This window comes from Dermacentor andersoni, chromosome 8, assembly GCF_023375885.2.
Source record: "Dermacentor andersoni chromosome 8, qqDerAnde1_hic_scaffold, whole genome shotgun sequence".
Lineage (NCBI taxonomy): Eukaryota > Metazoa > Arthropoda > Arachnida > Ixodida > Ixodidae > Dermacentor > Dermacentor andersoni.
In genome coordinates, this window is record NC_092821.1 from 126,630,365 (window position 1) to 126,651,377 (window position 21,013).

The 21,013-nt window shown below is 47.3% G+C and overlaps 1 protein-coding gene across 1 annotated transcript in view; it reads left to right on the plus strand.

The window, feature by feature from the left end:
* Positions 1-15,402, plus strand: part of LOC126525559 (uncharacterized) — an 84,766-nt gene extending 69,364 nt beyond the window's left edge. The window contains exons 4-5 of the mRNA XM_055067950.1: positions 3,704-7,509; positions 11,167-15,402. Coding sequence (XP_054923925.1) covers positions 3,704-7,509; positions 11,167-13,463 — 6,103 coding nt within the window. The 3' untranslated portion in view covers positions 13,464-15,402. The remainder of the gene's footprint in view (positions 1-3,703; positions 7,510-11,166) is intronic.
* The last annotated feature ends 5,611 nt before the right edge of the window (positions 15,403-21,013 follow it).

Genomic DNA, 21,013 nt, shown 5'->3' on the forward strand with positions numbered 1-21,013 from the left:
GATTCACGTGTAACATAACAGTTTTGTCCGCTTTAGATGTGCTATATTATGCAATTCACAGAATTATATCGGTTTTCATTGTTGAGTTAGAGTTCTAAACTTGATAGATTCGTCTTCCGAAAATGTGCGATTTTTGTCAATTTTTACTAAAATATTGACGACCTGAATAAAAACATTCTAAGCAAGCAATCACTATATTTTAAGCTTTTATTTTAAATGCAACATACCTGGTCAAATTTAGTGCTGTGGTTGCCGAGAAAAACGATTTTTCCTTTTACATGTATTTAAATAGGAGCACCCGAGCTAAAGCTTCCTCTTAAGAGAAAGCTTTAGCTCTGGTTCTGTTGTCTAAAGACGTGGTGACACAGAGACAATTGCATCCAATGCGGCATCCAATGCGCCAAATTTGCAGTTGTTTTTTGCATTAAAAGAAAAGTTAGACTCTGGGAAGCGTGTTTTTTTTTTTTTTCTTTTTTAGTGAATGAACGAATTCTGGGGTTTTACGTGCCAAAACGACAATTTGATCATGAGGCACGCCGTAGAGAAGACTCCGGATTAATTTTGACCGCCACGGGTTCTTTAATGTGCCCCTAAATGCACGTGACACGGACGTTTCTGCATTTCGCCGCCATCGAAATGCGGTCTCCGCGGCCGCGATTTGATGCCTCGGCCTCGTGCTTAGCAGCTCAACACCATAACAGCTAAGCCACCGCGGCGGGTCTAAGCGTACACTGTTTAATTCATGCTGTCAGTTTATTCGCAAAATTTGAAATTTTTCAAAAACACACGCCGTGGTTGGCTAGTGGCTATGGTGTTGGGCTGCTAAGCACGAGGTTGCGCGATCGAATCCCGGCCCCGGCAGCTGCATTTCGGTGGGGGCGAAATGCAAAACCCCCGTGTACTTAGATTTAGGTGCATGTTAAAGAACCCCACGTGGTCCAAATTTTCCGAGTCGCCCACTACGGCGTGCCTCATAATCATTTTGCCACGTAAAACTCCATAACTTTTAATTTCCGAAATTGAGAAAAAAAAGGACGATAAAACAATATAAATACCACGAATTCAACTGCGTAATTCAATAGTAAATAAGCACGTTGGGATGCTGTCAACAGCACCTCTTAAAGCATCTAAAGCGGACAAAACTAATGGGGCGCTAAACAAAATTGATTACATTTCTATTACAAAATTATCCCCCTACGATACCGAAAATACCACCTTCACTGCAAGAAGCAGCTTGGCGAACCAGGAAAAGTGCCAAAAGAAACGACGAGTGGCGACGCCACCGTGAAGTTCCCGCATCGGCTTGCCGTGACGTTATAGATTTCCATGGCGTGTCCGATGGTCTAGCTAATTATGTATCAGTACAAATCAACTACAATGTATCCTAAAGGAGCCAGATTTTGAACGTTGAAAATTTCGACAACGTTATCTTACTGAGCCAACGGGGCCCAAGTACGAAAATATTCTTTGATATTTGTGACGTCACACTCACATTCCAGCGCTAGGGTTTCGGCATGTAATTTGAAATTAAAAAGAAGATACTTCGACTTTCATCATTTCTTATAATAATCAACCTGCTATTGCAAAACTTGAAAAAAAATGTAGCTGCTTCGGTAACTAAAATTTACCTTTCTCTCGAAAACTCAAGAAATTTTATTCACAGTAGTCCAGCGGTTGCATATCATATCATAAGAGGCAGAATCTGCCTGGAGCCCCACTAAAACAGAAAACGTTTGGTTCTGGAATCAACTTCACAATTTCGCGACTTCGACAACATGCTTTACGATCAGTCTCTGTGCAGTCTGTCAGTACTGCCGAGTTGTGCGCATCTTGTGCCATGACTTAGTTATTTCTAGCATCGAAGCACATTTCTCGGCTAGCAGGCATAACACAAGGGCACACACACCGACACAGTATGTTTACAGGCATCCGCTATACCCTTTCCAACGCTCGAAAAAATTCTTCAGCACTCAAAATACAAAGCGACCAACAAAGGGACGTAGCGAAGCATTGCAGGGCCCTTGCAATGCCCAAGAATGCCCAAGACAGACTTGTTCATTGCAGATTCGAGAAAAATTAGGCAGAGACATTAAGGAGGAAGCTTTAGCTCGGGCCCAACTCCGACGCGGCCTATTCAAATACATGTAAAACGCAAAAAAAAACATTTTTCTGAGATAACCCCTGGACTGATAATAATAGAATTTGTTGCATTTGAGGGAGAAAGTTAAATTGTAGTGTCTGTTGACAGCGTAATTTCGATGTTCAGGCTAAAGTTTGTTAAAAAGATTTTCAAAAATTACCAAGTTTGAAAAAAATAGAAGCACAAAGTTTACAAATTAATAGCTCTGCGTCAAGAACAGATATCGCGGAACGCTAGCATACCGAGTGTGGATGCTCACTAAGTAGCACTAGCAATGTCTCATTGAAAGGATGGCCTCAAAGCCTGGGAGGGAATGGAGCAAGAGTATCGCCACGCTCCTCCGTTTGCAAAATAGGCCAAATTGGCCGCCTAGATGTAAGAGCCTGCAATGCGAGGTGCGGTTCAGTCCCGTCCGCAAGTCGGGTTTCGACTGGCATGCTGACTTTGGCTTGGGCCGGCATGACAACGTCTCATAGTTGCAGCAGCTGGGCAAGTCCACAGCAAGTACGTGTCATTTGTCCCAGGCGTCATTGTGTTAATGGCAGAGGGGACGGCTGAAGTTGGGCTCAATAGCATTACTGTCTCGCTTGCACTTTTCGGTGACCTGTGTGTGTGTGTGTGTATGGGCGACAACTAAATGAAGCCGGCGTGGCATCACCTCATCTTGTCAACTCACGAGGAAAGATCGCAGAGCGAGGAGGCATTAGGACATATGTCTGAAGAGGAAATGGCTGCGAATATATGTGGTCTGGGGTCAGCAGTACGTTAAAGAATCTTAATTGCGGTAGTTTCCACCATGGTGTCTCTTGTGTAATTTGTGTAACTTTGGGACATTTCAATTCCAGCAATGAGTGTCTTTAATTTTTCGCTGCTATTTCTTTCAGCTCGATTGTATTAGGATTGGCCTGCCGTGCTTTAGCAAGCACTTTCACGTAATATTTTTCCATATGCATATTATTTAGAATGAATATTGTCAAGAAAGTAAGCGAAACAAAAACCAGTGTTTTTTCTTAAGATCGAGTATTTGTGCATGTGTTATTTTTTTCCATCCTGCCGTATTTCTAGCCGAAAGTGTAGCTGCTTGGGGCTGGTTGGTGAAACATTATTTCGCCACGAAAAAGCCTTACATTGCACACAACCCACAAATAAAGAAAGAATGCGATAGCACGCAAAATAAGATATGTATTTGACGAAATAATTTCTTGCCGAGCTTTGTGGTCTCCTAAGTTATTATTCTTGTATGTTAATTGTTGTTATTTCTTCTGCATTTCTGCCTTCTTGTGCCATATTTGAAAGACCAAACGAAGCTCGAGTGACAGTCCTTGCAGAAACTCACAATGCTGCTAGACTATAAGAATATCTTGTACCTAATTTAATCACGCCTCCATTGCATTTTCAAAACCATTATCGAGTTGTTGGATCGTACGTGTTCCAAGAAAATCACTGGTGGAACTGCATTTCCAAGCCATTTTCGAGTTGTCGGATTGTACATGTTAGGAAATCACTGGTGGAACTGCATTGGCACACGGCTCAGTGTAAAGCGGACTGTCATCGTTCTTGCAGGTTCTACCGATGCGTGCGGTACGAGCAGGACTCGTTCTACAGCATCTACGAGTTCAATTGCCCTGAAACGCTCGTCTACGACCAAGCAACCGGTACCTGCAACTACGCCGAACTCAGTGAATCGGAGTGTCTCGCGAATCAACGGCAGCCAAACAACAGCGTTAGCTGGAGCCAGAGTAACCCTGTTTCAGACTCTTCGAGCTGGTCACTGGCCGGAGCTGGTCCCGGAAATGGTCAATGGGGAGACACTCACCAGAACATTGAACAGGGTCAGCAGGAAAGCAGCGCTTGGTCCCAAGTCCAGGGTCTGGAGTCAGTTAATCACGGTCACGCACAAAGCCAGCCACAAGATTCGTGGAATGGTCAAGGGGGCAGCCAGGAAGAACCTCGTTGCACCAGGGAAGGTTTCTTCGGACACCCGGATGATTGCAACAAGTTCTACAGGTGCGTTTCGGGCGGCGCGGATTCCTTTGTTGTGTACGTGTTCAGCTGCGGAGAGTCTCTAGTGTGGGACGAAGCGCAGAGCACGTGCAATTACCCGTATGCTGTAGAAGGGCGGTGCAAAAATGCAGCGCCTGGCCCCTCCCAACAGCCAACATTCCCTGAACAACCCCAGGGATGGCCGCAACAGGGTACTGGAGGTGGTCGACCCGGGGGAACGTTGCCGCAACAACCACAGCGGTGGCCACAGCAGGGCACTGGAGGTAGCCAGCAGCCTGGAGGTAGTGGAGGAGATGGACCGCTGCCAGGTGATACAAGACCTGGTGACACAAGGCCTGGTGATATTGGGTCCAGCAACCCGAGACCGGGCGACACACGACCATGTGACAATCAAACTACCCCGGGGCAACAAGGTGGTTCAGCATCCGGACAAGCAACTCCTTCAAACAAAGACTTACCATGCCCCAGGGAAGGCTTCTACCGCAACCCTCATAACTGTTACAGATTTTATCGGTGTGTGAGGCGCGAAGGCGGAAGTGGCTTTGACGTCTATGAATTCAACTGTCCCGATGGACTCGTCTTCGACGAGAGGTACAGCGTATGCAACTGGCCATACCAAGCACCCCCCTGCGAAGAAAGTCACTCGGCCCAAATTGTACAACCCGGGCAAGGTGGTCAAGGGCAAGGGGGATATCCAGGTCAAGGAGGTCGGCCAGGACAGGGAGGTATATCAGGTCAGCCAGGTAGTCCAGGACGACCAGGAACGGGTGGCACTCCGGGACGACCAGGCAGTCCAGGAACACCAGGGACAGGTGGTACACCGGGACGGCCAGGTACTCCGGGAACACCGGGGACGGGTGGCACACCGGGACGACCAGGTACTCCGGGAACACCGGGGACGGGTGGTACACCGGGACGGCCGGGTACGCCTGGAACACCGGGGACGGGTGGTACACCGGGACGGCCAGGTACTCCGGGAACACCAGGCACGGGTGGTACACCAGGACGGCCAGGTACTCCAGGAACACCGGGGGCGGGTGGTACACCAGAACGGCCAGGTACTCCGGGAACACCAGGGACGGGTGGTACACCGGGACTACCAGGTACTCCGGGAACACCGGGGACGGGTGGTACACCGGGTCGGCCAGGTAGTCCAGGAACACCTGGGACAGGTGGTACGCCGGGTCGGCCAGGCAGTCCAGGACAAGGTGGCATACCCAGTCAGCCTGGTAGGCCAGGTCCACCAGGCCAAGGTGGCACACCTGGTGGACCAGGCACTCCAGGGCGGCCAGGACAAGGAGGCCTACCAGTTCAACCAGGACAGGGAGGAAGGCCAGTTCAGCCTGGACAGTCAGGTGGTCCTGGACTACCAGGGCAACCTCCTCTGCCAGGTCAGCCAGTACCAGCACAGCCTGGAAACCGACCAGGTCATCCAGGACAGGGAGGCAGCCCTGGGCAAGGTCCACAACCAGGACAAGGAGGGCAGCCCAGTGGCCCCAGTCCAAGTCATCCATCGGGAGACGAGGGCGGCCGCGAACAAAGACCATCGTGCCCACAGGAAGGTTTCTTCAGACATCCTCAAAGCTGCTACCGATTTTATCGCTGCGTGAGCGGTAATAGCCAAGGCAATTTTGTAATCTATGAATTTAATTGTCCAGAGGGGCTTGTGTTCGATGAACGTTACAGCACGTGCAACTGGCCATCCGATGCGCCACCATGTGATGGCGCGGCACCCCCGCCTGTAGGCCAAGCACCCCCTGCACCTAGTCAGCCAGGTGGTCCTCCTGTGGGGCCAGGGCGACCTGGAGCTCCAGGACAACCAGGGCAGGCTCAGCCAGGCCAGCAACCAGGACAGGGGCAACCAGGTCAGCCAGGACAACCTGGTCGACCGGACCGACTGCCAGGCCAGCCAAGACCAGGGCGGCCAGGTCAAGGGCAACCTGGACAGCCAGGGAGACCAGGGCAACCTGTACTACCACCGCAACCAGGCCAAGGACCGCCAGGCCGTCCAGGGCAAGGAACACCAGGCCAGCCAGGACCAGCACAACCGGGACAAGGGCGACCGGGCCAGCCAGGGCAACAACGCCCGCCTGGTTCAAGCCAGCAAGGAGGACCCAGCAGGCTTCCATGTCCTCAAGAAGGCTTCTTCCGACATCCTGATAACTGCCATCGATTCTACCGCTGTGTTGACACTGGCAGCGGTTTTGTGGCATACGAATTCAATTGTCCCGAAGGCCTTGTATTCGATGAACGGTATAGTACTTGCAATTGGGCTGATGCGGCTCCTCCTTGCGATGAAAGGCCACCGCTCGGCATGCCTGCGCCTGGTGGTGGCGGAAGGCCTCAGCCTAGTCCCGGACAGCCTAGTCCCGGACAGCCTAGTCCCGGACAGCCTAGTCCCGGACAGCCTAGTCCCGGACAGCCCAGTCCCGGACAGCCCATGCCGCGTCCTCCCAGACCTCCACAGACGCCACCACCCGCTGCCACGCCTACTCAACCACCGGCATCACCACCAAGCAGGCCTCAAACACCAAGCGTGCCAGCAGGCACCACCCCTCCGGGAACTACCGGCCCCATGACAGAAAGCACTCCTATTACACCCGGCACTGGCAGCACTCCCACCGAGAGTACAGGGACTACTCCAACAGGAACAGCAGGCACACCTACCGACAGTACAGGAACTACGCCAGGAGAAACTGCTAGTACACCAACAGATAGCACAGGAACAACTCCTTCGGTGACCACAGAGACAGGCACAACTGGCACAATGCCATCTTCACCAGGAAACACTCCTACCATGCCACCTTCCCCTGAAACGACGCCCGCAGGCACCGGTAGCTCTGTCGCTGGCACGCCAATTACCGGCGAAGGCGGACCGACGCAAGCTCCTCCACAGCCTGGTTCTGTTCCTGGAGGTACGCCCAGCGTGAGAGACCCCAATGGACATCCATCGGGTTTGAACTGCCCCCGAACAGGCTTCTTCAGGGATCCAAGTGACTGCACAAAGTTTTACCGCTGTGTCGACTTTTACATGACAGGCCGAAATTATGTAGTATATCGCTTTGATTGTCCCGAGGGAACTGTCTTCGACGAAAGATACAGCGTATGCAATTGGCCTGACCAAGCTGCGCCTTGCGACCAGACGCCTGGCTCACAACCAGGACAGGGTCAACCAGGACAGGGCCCACCAGGACAGGGCCCACCAGGACAGGGCCCACCAGGACAGGGCCCACCAGGACAGGGCCCACCAGGACAGGGCCCACCAGGACAGGGCCCACCAGGACAGGGCCCACCAGCGCAGGGCCCACCAGCGCAGGGCCAACCAGGACAAGGCCAGCCACCTCAAGGACAACCAGCACCACCAGGTAAATTTACGTTTCTGGTTGAGTTTCACGTGAAAATATAAGATGAAGCGTACACAGGAACTCAACCAGAAAAACTGAACATGAAGTAATATCTTTGTATACTGACTGGCCCGTGATAGACTCAAGAAAAATGTTTCACGTTTTAGTCAAACTACAGCTTCCTGCTGTTGAATGTACTGCATACGTTAAAGTCTTTAAGAGGAAGCTTTAGCTGAGTAGGCTTCAAATAACATAGGAACGGAGAAATCGTTTTTTTTCGGCAACCACTGCAATGATTTTAATGACGCTTGTTGCATTTAAAAGAAAGGAATACGTTACACTATCTGCATGTAGGAAGTGAATTTTCAATTTATACCACACATTATTTTAGAATATAGAATTTAGAATTCTTGGAAAATTGGCAATTCTAGAAGAAAAACTCCAGTATCAAGTTGCAACATTGTGACTCACCAATAAGGAAAGATGTCACAATCTTTAAACTGCACCAAATGGTAAATCTAAAGGGGACAAAATATATGTATTATACGCCGTTCTGAAATATACTCCTAATATGTAATGAAAACCTAGTAAAGATTTCACGTAAGTTGTCTATTAATAAATCAAATTTATCAACTTGAAATTGTGGATGGTGGTGACGTAGCAGCAGGTGCGATTAACCTGCCATGCTTAGCCGGCAATTACTCCGTCCTGAGTACCTCATACATTCTTAGGAAAGTGTCTTACTAGACTTTGCCCAAATCCGTGTCTCGAGCCTTCTTTTCGTAGCCTTCCTTTCCTGAACACTGCGGGCCCTTCAGGGAACACTGAATCTTCAGAGTTCGCGTGTGCAAGACCTTTCTTTTGCAGACTATAATGCAACGCTTTTCTTTCCTCGTCAAACTGCTGGCTTAACCAGACGAAGTGTTCCACTTCACCGTCCTCACCCCATAAAGCATAAAGCGTTGAAGCAGATCGTCCTGTCTGGGTGTAAGCGGAGTTGGTTCTAGTGCGATACAGCAGGGTAGCCCTGTCGTCGCGAGTAAGTCCCCGGATCACGCACGCTTGATGTGTGGTTTCGTGGAGCACCCATTAATAATTGCGAATTGCGTCCTTAGTTTTCTGCAAATTCTTTGCGGTATCTCCGGCAACGACCTCGCTGACGAAGCTGCTAGGAAAGCACACGAAGGAGCAACCCTTGTTTCTATACCTTTATCGCGGACTGATGCAGCCCAACACTTAGGCAAGCTAGCACACCGTATGACATTGTAGAAGTGGCACACACCTGAATTCACTCAACATCGATTGCATTCCCTCGATCCATCTATGCAACTGCGGCTGTTACCAGAGCTTCCGCGTAATGAGGAAACAGTGCTGTGCCGCTTACGCTTGGGCGTCGCACTCTCCAATGCATATACATTTTTGATTGGAATGGCTGATAGCGCCGAGTGCAGTGCCTGCGGTGTCGAAGAAACCATAGAGCATCTACTGTGCTACTGCCAGTCTTTTGAAAATGAAAGACATGACACACACACACAGCTTTCAATCAGCGAGATAGAAAGTCGTTCACCTTGAACAAGATCTTGGTACAATGGCCTCGCATATCGCAGCTACAAAACGCCACAAAAGCGCTTCTGCGATATTTGAAAGCTACCGGATTGAGTGAGCGTCTGTGATCCGGACTGAGTGACCGAATGATATCCCCAGTGGACTTTCTCTTCTTCCTTTAATCTTTTGGTCCCCCTTTTCCTTTTCCCCAGTGTAGGGTAGCCAACCGGGCTCAGTCCTGGTTAACTTCCCTACCTTTCATTTATCATTTGCTGTCTCTCTCTCTCTCTCTTTCGAACTATCAATGTGGGGACATATACTAGCGCTTGAGATGCTATAACAGACTAAGCTTGCAGACCTGTGATAGCTGTATTTCGTTCAGAGTTAAAAATTTGTAAACTTCGCGATTCTATGTTCATTCTCAAACTTGCCGATTTTCGACAACATATGTAGCAATTTTGAGGTACTAAATCAACTTTTTGATTCCTAGCATCACTGGGATTTAATTTTATCATTCAAATAAGACAAATGTCATTCAAACAGTCCAGTGGTTGTCTCATAAAATCATTTCTATATTTTGTCTACGTTATAATAGGGAACTACATGTTTTCCCCAAGCTATAGCTCCCTCTTAAAACCTATTCCGGCTTTAAGTGCTCTTAAGCATACAAGTAAAAATTTTCACCAATATCCAGTAGTATGAAACCAAGCTATTTGCAATTGAAGCATATCAGTTTTTAACATATCACTAATCTTTCGATGTGCACTTGCTAATGAAGGGATGAAGAGCGCTCGAGACAAGCTGGAATAAATACAAGGGCTTCTCGCTTAAGTAGACGCAAGGCAGTTTTTATTTCACTTGCGTAAGTAAACGCTAACTATATAGACTATAAAACTGACTACATATAAAATGAACTGTTACTAGAGGCCTTACACCAGGTTTTCTTAAATATTGAGAAAGCAATAGGTGCATGACAAAGTCAAGTGAAATTATGATTATATCATATATTGTAAGAAGTTACGACGCGTTATGACCTAGATAGCAGACACATAAACGGTTGCATAGCCAATTTGCGGTGCTCCTGGAGTATTGTGTTATTTTATGTTTATTCAAATGGTTTCGAAGCCTTGCTCTTATGGTTTGTTAGACAGGTGATTGATAATATTTCTATTTGTATCAAAGGCCATAAGGAAGTGTGGTAATTAGTCCTCAAAACGCACCCATGAGTTTCGAACAATTTACTTTGTGCTTTATTTACATAGTAGATAATTCTATTTAGTCCTCTGATGTTAACATCGACGAAAATATCGACGTTATAGGCCAAACAGAATTAGAAGTTGGCACAGTGAAAACAATGAGTCGATAGTATAAGAGATGAAGCTGATTTGTCCCTGATGTATTGTTGACATTAGCGCAACTGAGAACGTGAGAAGCAAAGAAGAAAAGAAGACACAGGAGGTAGAAGGTGCTAAACTTCCAACTGTTTATTGCGTAGCATTAGGAAATTGGTTTTATAGGAAGCGAACGAAACAAACAACAACGCAGCTTAAGTAATATGTGTAACATAAATGCCTATTCCTTACATGACAGAGATATAGACGGCAAGCTCACATAAATCACTCGAGATCTTGCTATGGCTTCAATTTCTTTGAACTCACGTGCAAGCTGATTATGACTCTCGCCCGACAAAGTCAAGGGCACAGCCACAACTCTTGCAGTGTAAAGCAGGGAAATGCAACTAAATAAATTTTGTTCCTATGCCCTCAAACGCTCTGTCAATGTCATGATATAAATTCTTGGTCCTCGTATAAAACGTTTTCCTTTAATGGGTATGACTGAGAAGGCGAAATTATAGTCACTCTTCAGACTGTCTTTTCGTTCAAAGACAAGCAACAAATATGCAAATTGATGATAGATATAATTTATAAAAGCTTCCGAGAACTTTCCCATACAAAGAGCAACGAATCATGTATCGTAGCACAGTCAGAAGCCATGATTGAATCATAATTATACTTTTGCAGATTAGGAACTTCTCTTTCGTATTTCATTTGTCCACATACTTCATCTTGATGTGTAGGCTGTTCCCTTTTAATTCTGACACCCTTTACCTCAACTTTTCTTTTGATAATGCAGGAGGTCCTCAGCCACCCCAAGGTCAACCAGGTGGTGGTCCACAAGGTCCAGGTCCCGCGCCACCAGCCACTGATGTGACGTCGCCTCGAGAGCCCACGACCCCCGAAGCATCGGGTCTCTCATGCCCCGATTCTGGATTCTTCAGGAATCCTCAAGATTGTCACCGATTCTACCGGTGCGTCGACCAGTCTGAAAGTGGACGGGGTTTTGTTGTCTACGAATTCAACTGCCCAGCTGGTTTAGTCTTTGACGAGAGGATTAGTGTATGCAACTGGCCACAGGATGCGCCTCCGTGTGAAGGTGGTCAAGGACAGGGGCCTAGTATAGGTGCTGCACCAGTACCACCAAGCAGGCCACCGAGCCAACCACCTAGCCGTCCCCCAAGTCGACCACCGAGCCAACCACCTAGCCGTCCCCCAAGTCGGCCACCGAGCCAACCACCTAGCCGTCCCCCAAGTCGACCACCGAGCCAGCCACCTAGCCGTCCCCCAAGCCGTCCCCCAAGCCGGCCCCCAAGCCGGCCCCCAAGCCGGCCCCCAAGCCGGCCCCCAAGCCGGCCCCCAAGCCGGCCCCCGAGCCAGCCACCGAGCCGTCCTCCAAGCCAGCCACCGAGCCGTCCTCCAAGCCAGCCACCGAGCCGTCCTCCAAGCCAACCGCCAGGCCAACCGCCAAGCCAACCGCCAAGCCAACCGCCAAGCCAGCCACCGAGCCAACCTCCGAGCCAGCCACCGAGCCAACCTCCGAGCCAACCTCCGAGCCAACCTCCGAGCCAGCCGCCAAGCCAGCCGCCGAGCCAGCCGCCGAGCCAGCCGCCGAGCCAGCCGCCGAGCCAGCCGCCGAGCCAGCCGCCGAGCCAGCCGCCGAGCCAGCCGCCGAGCCAGCCTCCAAGCCAGCCTCCAAGCCAGCCTCCAAGCCAGCCTCCAAGCCAGCCGCCTAGCCAGCCGCCTAGCCAGCCGCCTAGCCAGCCGCCTAGCCAGCCGCCTAGCCAGCCTCCGAGCCAACCTCCGAGTCAGCCGCCCAGTCAACCCCCAAGTCAGCCACCGCAAGGAGAGAGTTGCAGGCCACAGTGCAGCAGGACCGGCTTCTTCCGCAACCCAAGTGATTGCACCAAATTCTATCGGTGTGTGGACTTCTACCAGGACGCCACATACGTCGTGTTTAACTTTGACTGTCCGGCGGGTCTCGTATTCGACGAGCGTTACAGCGTCTGCAACTGGCCCCACGATGCACCGGCCTGCGATGGCTCTTCAGACCCAAGTGCCGCTGGCAGCTGCGCACCATCTCCTGGTCCCTCCCCGCCACAGCAGCCCGGCCCACCACAACAGCCGCAGCCTGCACAACCTCAGCAGCCACAGCCTCGACCACCTCCATCACACCCAATGCCTCCACCCCGACCAGCCGACTCTTCGGTATGCAGCAGGGAGGGGTTCATAAGGGATCCTGCGGACTGCCACAAATTCTACCGGTGCGTAGACACCTACCAGGATGGAAGGTTGACAGCTGTCCATTTTGACTGCCCTGCGGGACTCGTGTTCGACGAGCGATACAGTGTTTGCAACTGGCCTCGCGACGCTCCACCATGTGATGACCAGCCTCAGCCACCGCCTCAGCCACCGCCTCAGCCACCGCCTCAGCCGCAGCCTCAACCGCAGCCTCAACCGCAGCCTCAACCGCAGCCTCAACCGCAGCCTCAACCACAGCCTCAACCACAGCCACAGCCCCCACCTCGACCAGAACCAATTGAAGCAACTACAGCGCCTTGCGACAAGACAACTGCACCATCCTCAGAAACGACACCTCAAGTCACAACGCCCTCGGAAGCTGCACCTTATGAAGCGTCGACACCGTCTGAAGCAACAACGCCCTCTGAAGCGATGACGTCACCTGAAGCCACGACCCCGGAGACCACAATGGCACCGACGACGGCCGCGACCACTCCAGCCGCCATGACCGAAGCGCCGACAACGCCAGCGGCCAGCACGATGGAGCCCACGACGACGCCTTCCAGTCGCCAGCCCAAAAAGCTCGACGACCTCATCCTGTGCGACAAGGATGGCAACTTCGCATTCGACGGTGACTGCGTCCATTTCTACCGCTGCACTGGCGGGAAATCCGAAAAGGCCGAGCTGTTCAAGTGCCCCGACAAGTACTACTTCGACACCAAGATCGGCTTCTGTCGCCGAAAGAGGAAGAACTTCAAGTGCGACAAGACACCGTCGCCAGACTTGATGGCCCGTCTTCCTCCGGACTTCATGCAGTCCGCCATAGTGGCCGGACCTGGTTTCTTGTGGGACTGATGAATAGGACATTTAGCATACGTGCGCTGGAGCAAGATATACATGCGTAGCCGAACACTTGGCGATTCGCGAAGTGCTAGCCGTTTCCTCTTAAAGCTTAAAGTGTCCAGTCATCCATCATAGTGGTCCTCGCCCATCTGTCATTCCTACTTCTCACTCTCATTTGCCGACGGCTCACTTTTGGCACCGCGGCTGCTCGGGGCCTAGTTAATCATGTGGTTCTATTAATAGCACAAAGCTGGTGCGGAGAGAGGAAAGAGGCAGGACAGCCAAGTGTCACAAACGGCTTCCTCCGCTGCGCTTTAGAACCGCCAGAAGTTCGGTGTCGCCAACGAGAAGGTACTGGTAGCCCCACCACGGCAATATGGACGTGCTCGCCATATATGCTCTTGTATATCTTTCCCGCACAGCCACGCATGGCCACCGAGCTCCGTCGCCCACCCTGTACACGATAGCTGTTCACAACACTTTGCTTGCCGGCCGTATTATTTGATTTATTTGATTTGCCGTGTAAAACATTCCACCGATAGCAAGAAGACAAAAAACACGTGTAGATACTCTGGGGGCATTCCAGGACAACCTGCTAGGCAAATACGCATTCTTCTTTTTTTCCTGTGTCGTGAGTAGGTTCTCAAGACGTGGTTGCTTTCTGGTCTCACTATTTAAGAACGACTATGAAAGGAACTGTAGCAGTATTGGACGTGAGCCCAGCCTCAGATGGCGTTGAGACGTGCGTCGAGAGTGCGACGTGTCCGCCAGCTCACCGTGCTGATGACAAGCGGAACAGGGGTTTGTAGAGTGGTTAGGCTAATCATTGTCTGACATTAAAGGAATACTTCATGCCACGTTGTTGCTTCCGTCATTGTGAATGATTTCGGGCTGGATGGCTTTTTTCTCTTTCTTTAGACTGAATATCTTCGACTTCAAAACAAGCTTTCTTTCTGTGGTTCAGTGTTTCCGTTCTTGCGCTTCCTTACATCAGTCTGGCCTGCACAGACACCAGCTTCTCTGTTCTGCTTTCCAATGTCGAGTGCCTTCAGGTTTGTAAGAGCTAACCTTCGAGACTGTAGCTTCAACGTGCTTCACTGTCATTGCAGCCAACGAGAATGGCGTGTTTGCGCAATTATATGCGCCTTGTTCTTTTTTCTCACACTCATTCGGATAAAATGATAGAAGTTACTTAGATCCCGCATTCATTTTTCTATGCTCACATCTTTGTGTAGCATAAACAGGCGGTGGTGTTAGCAAAGAAGCAACCTTCAAATTACGACTGCATTTGCTTTGATGCTCTGTTGAAAAAGAGAGTGACCTCAAGAATTGAACAGTATCTGAGATGCGACTTTTCGTGACAATTTTTATTCAGAACAGTGCAGAGTTTCGCCACAAATGAATTAATTCATTCGTATTCGTGAAAATCAGTGCTTTCCGCGAATATATTGTTTGTGGTAGACATAGTTGGAGGGAGAGACATTTAGCATCGAAGCAAGCCTGACGCATACCTTCTGCTATAAACTTTTTCTGTAAAATATGAAGCATGCTTGTAATTACCGCGTCTCAGGGCTCTCAGAACGAATAAAATGCGGCATCCAAGGTGACGCGTGTCTCGTTTTTTTTTATGTCTCTACTGATATGCCTCATCGTGCAGCTATTGCAGGTTAAAGCTCTCTTTCGGTACATCACCGGTTCTTCTGGGTCATACGCAAACAGTGCTTCCTTATATTAATATGCCCTATCTTTGAGGTATAACAAAGCAATCTTTCGACGATGTTTGTCTTCAAGGTAATTCTCGTCTTCCAAAGCACATCGAAACAAAGACTACAAGTTGGGTGCGAGCATGGTGTCGCAGTATACCTTTCTGCGACTTTGAGGTATGTTTACTTAGTATTTATTTTGTAGCCTTCACTTGTGACTATTTCGAATAAAAGAAACGATATTACTATCTGCTTCTCAGTCAAAGTTGACTGCTCAATTTACTGCAGCCAAAGTACTTCGCAACTTTCTTAAGAGGAAGCTTTGGCTCGGGCCCAACTCGGACGCGGCCTAATCAAATACATGTAAAACGCAAAAACGTTCTTTTGAGATAACCGTTGCACCGATTTAAATGACATTTGTTGCACTTGAGAGCGAAACCTAAATTCTAGTGACTGTTGAAAGCGGAATCTCGATTTACGGCTTGAATTTTGTTACAATAATTTTTTAAAATTCGGAAGTGTGAAAGATGTAGAAACACGAAATGTACAAATTAATAGCTCTGCATCAAGAACAGATATCGCGGTTCTGTAAACGGTGTCCATTAGATCATTCAAAGCGGACACATCCGATATGTCAATTCATATTTTACGTGAATTTGTTACGTTCCTTACAAGGGTTCTGCAAAAGCTGTATTTACATATTACTAAATTTTTTAGATTCATGCGTAATATATCAATTTGGTCCGCTTTAGATGTACTATCACATGAAATTCACACAACTGTGATATCATTCTTCCTTGCTGAGTTAGAGAGTTGTAAGCTTGATCGTCTCGCTTTCTGAAATGTTTCAAATTTTGCCAATTTTTAATAAAAATTTACTATCTAAATCAAAAATTCTAAACCAACAGTTACTAGATATTAAGTTTTTCTTTTAAAGGCAACAAATATTGTCAAATTTGGTGCAGTGGTTGCAGAGAAAAACAATTTCTCCTCTTACGTGTTTTTAGATAAGAGCACCCGCTAAAGCTTCCTTTTAAGTGCAAAAATATCTGTCCCTTTTTCTTCCTGTAGGTAGTACATCCAGATACAGATTGTGCTAACGTAGATAATAAAGAACAGAAGAGTAGCGACAAACCACCATAAACAGGCCCTGGATTTCGAGAACTTGCACCACCAAGAAGCGGACAGAGACAGAGATGACCAAGAATAAATAATTTAAAGGAATAAGCAACATAATTTTTTTGCAGAGACCAGTATCTTCTACAATCTTTGTATTACACAGAAATGCGGTGGATTACAAGAGACTGACGGAATAAAGTGCTAATGCCGGTTGGGCAAAAAATACTGTTGTCTGTTATTTCATTACAGCAATGTTTATTGAAGGGCCACCTTTTGGCGCAAAAAGAGTCATGAGCTTTTTCACTCGCTCGAAAGTTCCTGAAGAAATTGGTGAGAGTATCACTTCGGCAGCTGAAGCTAAATATGGAGGAACGGGTTACTCGTCTTGTTTGGAGCCCACTAAACGGATTTTCATGAGGCTTGTTGGACTTAAAATTGAAACCGAAAATCTAGAAATTCCTTGGCGCACAGTGTTTATACTTACTTTTCATGTGAAATATAATACCAGAAAGTTTTCGGGGCAAAATGAAGGAATTAGACTCGTAAGTTCCCTCGGTATAAAAACATCGCAATACCGTTTTACCTTAAACAAATGCGCCGTCCAAAGAGAAACAAGGTTGACTTTTTGCCTGCATCACGTCAGTACGAACGTGATTGACTACCGGTGAGTTCGACTAGACGTCCGTGTGAATGTTTGTGAGGGTGAGTACTTATGAGTGTGAAAACAGACGTGAGCACGATTGTGAGTGAATGCTCCCTGGCGTGAATTTCCCGAGAAAATTATTCTGAGCTTATTCGCTGTTTTATCGCGCAAATCGGCGTCAGCAGGTGTGTGCAGAGTCATCCACGCGAAGAACGAGCACATTAAAGGCAGTTTATTGGACCGGCCAAAACAATAATTTTCATGGGCTATAGACTTACAATTTTTTCATTTTTCCGAGAAAATTATTCTGAGCTTATTAGGTGCTTCATCGCGCAATTCGGAATCAGCAGGTGCGTGCGGAGTGGTCCACACAAAGTACCAGCACTGTAAAGGCAGTTTATTGGAACAGCTCGAAACAATAATTTTCATGGGCTATAGACTTACCATTTTTTTTCTTTTTCCGAGAAAATTATACTTCCCTTATTAGGTGTTTTATCGCGCAATTCGGAATCAGCAGGTGCGTGCGGAGTGGTCCACACGAAGAACCAGCACTTTAAAGGCAGTTTATTGGAACAGCTCGAAACAATAATTTTCATGGGCTATAGACTTACCATATTTTTATTTTTCCGAGAAAATTATACTTACCTTATTCGGTGTTTTATCGCGCAATTCGGAACAAGAAGGTGCGTGCGGAGTGATCCACACGAAGTACCAGCACTTTAAAGGCAGTTTATTGGAACAGCTCGAAACAATAATTTTCATGGGCTATAGACTTACCATTTTTTTATTTTTCCGAGAAAATTATGCTTCCCTTATTAGGTGTTTTATCGCGCAATTCGGAATCAGCAGGTGCGTGCGGAGTGGTCCACACGAAGTACCAGCACTTAAAAGGCAGTTTATTGGAACAGCTCGAAACAATAATTTTCATGGGCTATTGACTTACCATTTTTTTATTTTTCCGAGAAAATTATACTTACCTTATTCGGTGTTTTATCGCGCAATTCGGAATCAGAAGGTGCGTGCGGAGTGATCCACACGAAGAACCAGCACTTTAAAGGCAGTTTATTGAACCAGCCCAAAACAATAATTTTCATGGGCTATAAAATTACCATTTTTTAATTTTACCAAGAAAAGATTCTCAGCTTATTCGCTCTTTCATCGCACAAATCCGCGTGAGCAGTTGCGTGCGGATTGATCCACGGGAAAAACCAGGACTTTAAAGGCAGTTTATTGGACCAGCCCGAAAGAATAATTTTCATGGGCTGAAATTCAATAATTTTCACTTACCATTCTTTCATTTTTTTCTGAGAAAATTATTCTGAGCTTATTCGATGTCATATCGCACAATTCGGCATAAGCAGGTGCGTGCGGAGTGATCCACGCGAAGAACCAGCACGTTAATGGCAGTTTATTGGACCAGCCCGAAACAATAATTTTCATGGGCTTACCATTTTTTCATTTTTCCGAGAAAATTATTCTGAGCTTATTCGGTGTCTTATCGCACAAATCGACGTCAGCAGGTGCGTGCGGAGTGGTCCACGCGAAGAACCAGTACTTTAAAGGCAGTTTATTGGACCTGCACGAAACAATAATTTTCATGGGCTTACCATTTTCATTTTTCCGAGAAAATAATGCTTAGCTTATTCGCTGTTTTATCGCATAAATCAGCATCAGCAAATGCGTGTGGAGTGATCCACGCGAAGAACCAGCACATTAAAGGCAGTTTATTGGACCAGCCCGAAACAATAATTTTCATGGGCTATAGACTTACCATTTCTTTATTTTTCCTAGAAAATTATTCTGAGCTTATTCAGTGTCTTCTCGCGCAATTCGGCATCAGCAGGTACGTGCGGAGTCATCCATGCGAAGAACCAGCCCGTTAGAGGCAGTTTACTGGACCAGCCCGAAACAATAATTTTCATGGGCTATAGACTTACCATTTTTTCATTTTTCCGAGAAAATTATTCTGAGCTTATTCAGTGTTTTATCGCATAAATCAGCATCAGCAGGTGCGTGCAGAGTGATCCACGCGAAGAACCAGCACATTAGAGGCAGTTTATCGGACCAGCCCGAAACAATAATTTCCATGGGCTATAGGCTTACCATTTTTTCCATTTTTCCGAGAAAATTATTCTGAGCTTATTCGGTGTTTTATCGCATAAATCAGCATCAGCAGGTGCGTGCGGAGTGATCCACGCGAAGAACCAGCACTTTAGAGGCAGTTTATTGGACCAGGCCGAAACAATAATTTCCATGGGCTATAGACTTACCATTTTTTCATTTTTGCGGCAAAATTATTCTGAGCTTATTCGCTGTCTTATCACGCAATTCGGCATCAGTAGGTGCGTGTGCAGTGATCCAAACGAAGAACCAGCACATTAAAGGCAGTTTATTGGACCAGCCCGAAACAATAATTTTCATGGGCTATAGACTTACCATTTTTTTCATTTTTCCGAGAAAATATATTCCGAGCTTATTCAGTGTTTTATCGCATAAATCAGCATCAGCAGGTGCGTGCGGAGTGATCCCCGCGAAGAACCAGCAATTTAGAGGCAGTTTATTGGACCAGCCCGAAACAATAATTTCCATGGGCTATAGGCTTTCCATTTTTTTCATTTTTCCGAGAAAATTATTCTGAGCTCATTCGGTGTGTTATCGCGCAATTCGGCATCAGCAGGTGCGTGCGGAGTGATCCACGCGAAGAACCAGCACTTTAGAGGCAGTTTATTGGACCAGCCCGAAACAATAATTTACAAGGGCTAAAGACTTACCATTTTTTCATTTTTCCTGGAAAATTATTCTGAGCTTATTCGGTGTCTTATCGTAAATCAGCATCAGCAGGTGCGTGCGGAGTGATCCACGCGAAGAACCAGCACTTTAGAGGCAGTTTATTGGACCAGCCAGAAACAATATATTTGATGGGCTTTAGACTTACCATTTTTTCATTTTTCCGAAAAAATTATTCTGAGCTCATTCGGTGTTTTATCACATAAGTCAGCATCAGCAGGTGCGTGCGGAGTGATCCCCGCGAAGAACCAGCAATTTACAGGCAGTTTATTGGACCAGTCCGAAACAATAATTTCCATGGGCTATAGCTTACCATTTTTTACATTTTTCCGAGAAAATTATTCTCAGCTTGTTCGGTGTTTTATCGCATAAATCAGCATCAGCAGGTCCTTGCGGAGTGATCCACGCGAAGAACCAGCACTTTAGAGGCAGTTTATTGGACCAGCCCGAAACAATATTTTCCATGGGCTATAGGCTTACCATTTTTTTTTCATTTTTCCGAGAAAATTATTCTGAGCTTATTCGGTGTCTTATCGCATAAATCAGCATCAGCAGGTGCGTGCGGAGTGATCCACGCGAAGAACCAGCACTTTACAGGCAGTTTATTGGACCAGCCCGAAACAATAATTTTCATGGGCTATAGGATTACCATTTTTTCCATTTTTCCGAGAAAATTATTCTGAGCTTGTTCGGTGTTTTATCGCATAAATCAGCATCAGCAGGTCCTTGCGGAGTGATCCACGCGAAGAACCAGCACTTTAGAGGCAGTTTACTGGACCAGCCCAAAACAATAATTTTCATGGGCTATAAAATTACCATTTTTTAATTTTACCAAGAAAAGATTCTCAGCTTATTCGCTCTTTCATCGCACAAATCCGCGTGAGCAGTTGCGTGCGGATTGATCCACGGGAAAAACCAGGACTTTAAAGGCAGTTTATTGGACCAGCCCGAAAGAATAATTTTCATGGGCTGAAATTCAATAATTTTCACTTACCATTTTTTCATTTTTTTCTGAGAAAATTATTCTGAGCTTATTCGATGTCATATCGCACAATTCGGCATAAGCAGGTGCGTGCGGAGTGATCCACGCGAAGAACCAGCACGTTAATAGCAGTTTATTGGACCAGCCCGAAACAATAATTTTCATGGGCTATAGACTTACCATTTTCATTTTTCCGAGAAAATTATTCTGAGCTTATTCAGTGTTTTATCGCATAAATCAGCATCAGCAGGTGCGTGCGGAGTGATACCCGCGAAGAACGAGCAATTCAGAGGCAGTTTATTGGACCAGCCCGAAACAATAATTTTCA